General features: G+C 58.9%; 3 protein-coding genes across 3 annotated transcripts; 2 read left to right on the top strand and 1 right to left on the bottom strand.

Moving 5' to 3' along the window:
• Nucleotides 1–59: 59 nt before the first annotated feature.
• SPRG_13968 (hypothetical protein) lies at nt 60–2976 on the bottom strand (the record flags this gene model as incomplete). The annotated part of the gene is made up of 8 exons (XM_012353746.1): nt 2318–2976; nt 2144–2273; nt 1905–2095; nt 1474–1860; nt 1140–1427; nt 824–1092; nt 550–783; nt 60–240 (listed from the first exon to the last, which is right to left on the bottom strand). Exons 1-8 carry the CDS (start codon nt 2957–2959, stop codon nt 60–62), a joined length of 2322 nt encoding a protein of 773 aa, XP_012209136.1. The 5' UTR covers nt 2960–2976.
• Nucleotides 2977–3202: 226 nt separating this feature from the next.
• SPRG_13967 (hypothetical protein) lies at nt 3203–5816 on the top strand. The gene is made up of 13 exons (XM_012353745.1): nt 3203–3282; nt 3326–3559; nt 3606–3839; nt 3882–3923; nt 3971–4024; nt 4070–4207; nt 4253–4346; nt 4405–4482; nt 4532–4828; nt 4877–5125; nt 5171–5385; nt 5430–5565; nt 5616–5816. The coding sequence occupies exons 1-13, from the start codon at nt 3211–3213 to the stop codon at nt 5753–5755; spliced, it is 1983 nt and encodes a 660-aa protein (XP_012209135.1). The 5' UTR covers nt 3203–3210; the 3' UTR covers nt 5756–5816.
• A 720-nt stretch (nt 5817–6536) lies between these two features.
• SPRG_13966 (hypothetical protein) lies at nt 6537–7154 on the top strand (the record flags this gene model as incomplete). Its single annotated transcript, XM_012353744.1, has 1 exon — nt 6537–7154. A coding segment is annotated over one exon (618 nt), but the record flags the coding sequence as incomplete, so codon positions are not given.
• Nucleotides 7155–7157: the final 3 nt, after the last annotated feature.

The following is a 7157-nucleotide window of genomic DNA, read 5'->3' as shown; positions in this document are numbered from 1 at the left end:
CGCTCGGCGAACGGCGCAATCTCGGCGCGGTCCTTGAAGCAGTAGCCCGTAAACGGCATCTAGCTCGCACGGACGTGAGCTGACGACTGCCACCGAGAGCGCACCTCGCAGAGCTGGAGAATGTCGATGCTGTCAGAGACCGAGAGCTTGGCGATCATCGCCGAGACGTGGGCCATGTTGCGGGGCACGTCGCCCAGCACGGGCTCGAACTGGACGATCGCTACCTTCACGGGCGGCATGCTGCAAAAAAGGACCTTCCATGGCAGTAGTACACCGGGGCACTGGCGGACACAATCATTGTGCCCCGGGGTATGCAATATTCGCTAAAGTCTTTTGTTTTTTAATGCTTTAATGCTCTTTTGAAACGCCGAATCGGAGTGACCAGCTTGGTGAGTGCCCAATAGCTGTAGCGCGCACCCAGCGCAGCGATGCTTCAAGACTTACTTGATGTTGATACTTGCAATCGTTAAACGCGTTCAAATCGCTTTCAAGCGCGTCGCATCGACACGGCGAGCTCGACTCTTGAACTCGAAGGATGGAGCTCGTCACCACTTTTGCTCGGCGGGCAGCAAGTGCGTGTCCATGAAGCTTTGAACCGCCTCGGCGGCCACGTGAGAGGCCTTGCATTTGAGCATCGCGACGCGGACGATGCACTCGATGAACTCCATGAACGACATGCCCCGGGGTCGCCCGACGCCAGCCGTGGTGGGCCCCTTTGTCTGTTTTGCAAACGACTTTTCCGTGCACTTGAGAAACACTGTTTCAAGCATCGCCGTCGTGAACCTAAATCGTCGTTGATTGACGTTGAGAGCGCCATTGGTACCGGGTCGTGAGGACGCCACAGAGACGCATGCACTCGCAGAGCTGGGCAAAGTTGAGCCGGTGATGGATCAGCGGGTACGTGCGCGTAATTGACGTCGACTCGATAAGAACCGGCAGCTTCATCGGCTGAAAGTGGTCAAAGGTCTTTTGCAGCGTGAGCACGTGCATCGAGACGACGCGGTCGAGGCACTCGACTTGCAGCTGCCAGTCGGGCCAGCCCAAGTACAGATCGTGCAAGTGAAGTCGCTTGCAATACGCCGTCTTCTTGATCTAATCCAGTCACAATGGTATCAAGTTGATACTTTGAGGTGGCGTACATTGGCGTAGGGTACGAGGCGCTGGAGGTGGTCGCGGTTTTCGGTCGTCTTTGTCAAGTCGTCTTCGAGCGTTCGAATCTTGGCGACGTGAGTGGCGTGGATGTCTTTTTGCTGTGCGAGAAGGGCTTCCAGACCTGCTAGCAGCTGCTGGGTCCGCGCATGGGCCGTGGTTTCTGCGCTCAGCAACCGACTAGCACTGACCTCGGTCGACGTCGCCAGCTCGAGGTCTTTTGTGAGCGTCTCGATCTTGGCTTGCGCTTGCTGCAGCGCCACACAAAACGTGTTGCGCTATTTTACCTTTAATCGGACGATCAACGTGACACAATTGAAGTACCTCGGTTGTGAGGAGGGTCGCGCCCTCGACCCGCGTTCGCCGCTCGGCTTGTAGCTGCTCTTCGAGCGTCTCGACGCGCTGATTTGCTTTGCGAAGCGCCGTCTCGAGCGCTTCGATGCGCATCTTGTACGGCGTCGCCTCGCACGCCACTTGCAGCTGGTCGGACGTGCGCTGCAAGTGGTCGTGGAGTACAGACACCTGCGCTTTTGCCTTCTCGGCTTCGCTCATGTAGTGCAAGACCTGCCGTTCCGCCACCTCGCACCGCGCTTGGGAGCCTTTCAAGCTTCTTGAAAACTTGAAAATCTGCTGCGCGACCGCCGCCGTTGGAGGCGCGGGTCCACTCGGGTCGAGCTCCACGTTGTTTGTGACAGCGTCCACCAATTGCACCTATCAAATCGATAAGCCCGTAGACGAACTCACAATGGATGTACTTGCTCGCCGTTTTGCCAGCTCACACCGAGGATCGATGTCAGGTAGACCTCGCCGTCCTTGGCGTGAACCATGTACTCGAGAATGAGCTGGTGCACGACCGGCGTGCCCGTGGCGGCGTTGCGGCGGTTGATGTGACGGGCCAAGAGCGTCGTCTCCTTCTGGATTGCCTCGCCGAGCAGCATACTGCTTTCTACCTCGTTGCATGCGGCAGGAAAGAGGAGACGACGACGCGACGCACCGTGTTGGACGACTTGAATCGGGTCCGTGTTGATATTGCCATCCGTCACGGGCAAGTCGCTGTGCACTTGCTCTCGGTAGAACGGAGGTAACTCGGCGACAACGACGTGGCAGTCGCCTGCGCCCTCGACCTACAAGAGCCTCAAGTGCCAGAGAGAGAATTGAATACAGCTACCACGGTGTAGACGCTGAGGTAGCGCACGCGCTTGGCCGGTGGCACAAACTGCGTCAAACAAAACGGAAGCGTCGCAAAGTCCGTGTCGCCCGGCGCGCTCGCCTCTAGTCCTTTCACGAGCGCGACGAGCGCTGCGCCCGAGAGGAGCCGCATGCGCCCGTCGACAAACTTGGCCACTGCGACGGGCCAATGGTCGCGGCATGCTGTCCGCGCGCCTCGGTGGCTCAGTGGCGAGAACCCTTTGTTCATGTGTCCGCAGAATGCTTGGAGCACACTCTTCCAGTTGCAGTTGGACTTGTGTTTCCGAACGACGTGGCCGTCCTTGGACGTAATATACCACGCGTACAGATCGCAGTGCGGCCCAACGAGCACCGTGCTCGGCAGATGCGTGCGGAAGCGAGAAGCCTGCAATACGCGCGTCGGCTGGTGCAGGCCCATGTTGGAGTCGTCGGCCATGAGACTCAGCAGCGTATGAATATTGCTTTGGACGTTGATCAGCTCCGGCGCGCGCTCGAGGTCGTCCGAGTCGGGCGCAAACCGAAACGTCGCGAGCGTCATGTGCCCGCTCGCCGCCTTGGGCAAGGGCCGCGTCGGCACGTGAGGCCGCGCCGACTGCGGCCGCTGAGCTACATAGTACGCCATGGACGAGCCACTTGGCGCGCGAAACGGGATCTGAAACGGCGGCACGACCCACCGTTCTAGCTGTTTCTTCGCCGCGTCTTCAGTAGCGATGTAGTACACTGCGCAATCGCAGCTTCTCGTCGCAACGTGTCAAAGCCTCTTGGTCAGCATCACTAGCTTCGATATGCAGTACATCATGTCTACTACTAGAGTTATAACAAAAAGCATCAAGGACGTGCTGTTAGATTGGAGGCCGCAGTGTAACGGTGCGCATGGGCCTTCCACCGACGTGGCGAGCGGACCTTGCAGCGCAGATCAAGGCGCTTCGGAAAGCGCCCGTCCAAGTACAAGACGCCATTGCGAGGCTACACTTCTACGTTGTTGTAGGGGCTGCTGCAGTTCTTGTCGGATGGCATCCAAGAGGTGATCATGGCGCGACCTCATGACCCGTTCAACTACATGGCCGAGTACCTTCGTTTAGCAGTACGTCGCTCTCTACAAGTGGCACGGCAGGCAAATCGCGGTCAGGCGATGCTAATCGATGAGCCCGACGAAGTGACGCTGTCGCGGGAGCTGCACAAGAAGCAAATCAGCCTCGGACGCATGCGCAACGATCTCTCGGTACGACGATCATCAATCAAGTTGCACCTCGGACAACTTGGATCAGCGACTCCGAGCACGACGACTGCAGGCGCTCCGCACGTGCTTGGACCTCGAGGCGACCTTGCTCGTGACCGACTCGATCTTGACGGACGCAGACAGAGCCTTCTTCGCCCCGGAGCCGCGCTGGCTGCAGGACCATTGGTGCCCGCACATGGACATCCTCGACACGATTGCACCTCCACCTACCATCGGCGCATTTCCATCCCTCGAGTCGGGCAATACCCGCGCCATTTTCGAGGTCGTCAACTCTGCGAGTACATTGTTGCGAACGCGGTCGTAGAGCTTTGTGCCCGAGTGTCTGCAAGCTATTGTCGAGCTGCGGGTACATATATCTATTCGCCGAAGCCGTCTCGAATACGGCTATGGTAGAAAGCTCAGTCGGACGATCCGATCCGATGGCTCATTGCTTATTTCGACGCCAAGGTACGCGGAAGAGGAGGTTCTCGATCCCACCCAGCGTGCTGCTAGTCGCCGCAGGCACAGCAGCGAGCGCAGTTCGTCGAGCAGCTAAGAGTCGTGCTCGGACAGTACCGAGTCTACTACGAGCGCATGAAGGTGCTGCCGCCCCAAGCCGAAATCGACGCCAACCGCGCGAGTTGCCAGCGGGTAGCAGCACTAAAGTCTCTCTCGATCTCAAACCGTGTGCCACAGGACGATCTCCAGGCGCAGCTCTCGGAGCGGACGCGCCTCGTGACGCACATATCCGTCTCCAAGATGGGCCCCCGGACGCAACCCCGAATGTCCGGTTGCCAACGATGAAAGCAGTGAAAAGTTAGTTGCTCAAGGTGTTTTTTATGGCGTAGGGAAGCCCGTCGTTTTGAACCACGCAAAGCTGTGGGTCCCCCCCGAGAACATCGAGCCCATCGACGACTACACCCCTTGTATGCGTCAAATTCGCTTGCACACATTATTGTCATGCACGCACGCTAGTTCAACTGCAAGCGCTCCATCGCGCCGAGCGGCTCGTCATGGAAGCCGACGAAGTGCGGTACAAGGCGATCCTGCGCTTCGACTTGGAGTACTTCTCGGCGCGGCGCATCGCCTCGATGTTCCGCTGCCACCGCGCGTACGCCAAGTTCCAGATCCTCACTGCACGCCGGCACGCCGCGGCCGCGACGATTCAGTGCGTCTACGAGGCGTATTTGTACAGAAAGGCCGTGCAACTGCCCTCGTGGTGCGTCCTCGGACAGCAAGTCATGGTGGCGATGGTCCTTGCCCGGCGCGCGGGTTCAAGTCTGCTCGGTGTCCTGTCGTTTGACATTATTGTGTGTATAGCCATTTGGTTTGACTTTTACCAAGGACGGGACTTTGCCGCCGGCAACTTCGCGACGGACGCCACCAAGTCGCTCGACGAGCTCAAATCCCAGTGCCGTCAGGACGACAAGTGCGCGGCGTTCGCCTCGGACGGGTCCCTGAAGCGGTTCGTGCCGCGCCAACTCTCGCAGCTGCAGCCCTTTACCAATCTGCGCAAGGGTGCCACGACATTGGCTCCCACCGACGGGCTTTACATCAAGCGGCTGCCTCGTATGCATCCAAGTATGGCAACAAGCGTTATATGTTGTTATGCAGGATGCGACGCGGACGTGATTTCGAGTGCCATCGTCACGAGTGTGCCCTACAACAAGTTTGGGACCGTCGAAGTCGTCTATGACGGCACCGGCGTCATCGAAACGGTGCCCGTGCAGAAGCTCTCGCGCCGCTTTGTGCACGAGTATGACTTTGCCTCGGACACGTGGCACTACGTGGATCAAGTGTCGAAAGCGCAACAGGCGACTGCCCCCGAGGTATCAACTTGATACAAACACCATGCGACATGCGGCGACGGTAGCCGTTCGCCGAAGCGACCGAGCGCCAAGCCATTATCGACGAGCGCAAGCGGCTGCATGCGCGGGCCAGAGACGAAGCGTACAAGCGCAAGGTCGAAGCGAGCGCCGTCAAGCTCCAATGCGCGTTTCGAAGCAAACGTAGTTGAGATTCGCAGCGGAATCTCAACCTCAAGCGAGAGACATTGTAGGCGCACGGGCCAAGCTTCGCCATCTCTTGGAGGTTCGCCTCAAGGAGCTCGAGCACCAAGCGGTCGTCGACGCGGCCGCCGCCAAAGTGGCCGAGAAGACGAGAAAGCGCTGGCGGCGCTGGTTTCGGTGGTGGAACTAGGAGCTTCGAGTGCATTTATATCCAGAAGAATGCAGTCGTCTCTAAAGGGCAACCTTGGGACAACCTGTCATTGCTTCATCTGGCTCTACAGCTGGTCCGCTCAAGCGCTTGCTTTCATATAATAGTCCTCTAATTCCGTCGCTTTGGAAATGCGTTCGTGCTACGCGCGGAGCTCGAGGCGCCACCTCCAGATTGTTGGCTGTTCAGCACAATCCAACATTGACTTTATCTCCTGCTGGTTTCGTAACCGGGAAGGATTTGCAGGTGTAGACTAGATCGACATGAATTCAGCAGGAACGATAGCTTCGCTGGGTTCGATGCGCCTCCTCCCTTGGAGGCAGAGACGGGCTGCTGCGAGTACTGTACCCGAGCCTTCCGCGATCGGCAGTGTCTTCGCCAATGCCACCTGCGATGGCTGCGCGTGCGGTGATAAGCAGTGGCATACTTTATCCAATATATCGGCTCGTTGTGTGGGACACGCAGGCGCTGGCCTTGGGTGCGTGCGTTGCTCGATCGTGATTTTCCAGCCTATCATTCGGTGGGCATGCCCTCGTTAACGACGCGTTTGCACGCCGTCCTGCATTGGTTGTGACTGTTGATTAAGTTGATTTGCGAGTTAAGTTTGGTATTATTTGAGACCGCTTGTGGTTGGTCGTTTTTGCGGCGAGATGGAGCGATCGAACATCACTTGGCCGAGGCGCCGACTGCCGCAAGACCACGTGGTGCACACGCCACTGGCGCATCGCAGACGCCCCACTTTCCATTTTGCCGACCATCCAACATGGCGCAGAACGTCATCGCGCTCGTTCTCATGGCGCTCGCGGTCGCCGTGCTTGGCCAGAGCAGCACGGGCATTGCCACGACGTACGGTGGCCCCGAAGGGTCGCCGCCGGGCGACGGCAACTGCAACCTCATGGACTGGCTGCCCATGTCCACGAGCGGCTACCACGTCGCGATCAACACGGTGCAGTGGGCGCTCGGGAAGCACTGCGGCCGCTGCGTCCAGATCCAGTGTGTCGACGCTGGCTGCACCAAAAATGCGGTGGCCGTCGCGCAGATCACGGACCACTGCCCCGGCTGCGAGAACGGTGACCTCGACATGGCCCTGCCCGTGTTCCAGGCGACCACGGGCCATACGACGGGTCGCTGGAAGGTCCAGTGGAGCTTCGTCGATTGCCCCGTCCAAGGCGGCGTCAAGATCTGCGCCAAGGTCGGCAGTTCTCAGTGGTGGCTGGCGGTCCAGCCGACCAACACGGTCAACGGCGTCGCCAGCATGTCGGTCAATGGCCCGACCTGCCCGCTCTTTGGCGGCACGGCATACTACTTCCAGGCGCAGCAGACCGCGCCGCTCGGGTCGACGCAGATCAGCATGACGTCGTTCTCGGGTGACATGATCACAGCC

Source organism: Saprolegnia parasitica (assembly GCF_000151545.1).
Source record: "Saprolegnia parasitica CBS 223.65 unplaced genomic scaffold supercont2.134, whole genome shotgun sequence".
Classification (NCBI taxonomy): domain Eukaryota; phylum Oomycota; class Saprolegniomycetes; order Saprolegniales; family Saprolegniaceae; genus Saprolegnia; species Saprolegnia parasitica.
The sequence above is the reverse complement of the archived record's forward strand: the minus strand, read 5'-3'. Positions and strand labels throughout refer to the sequence as shown.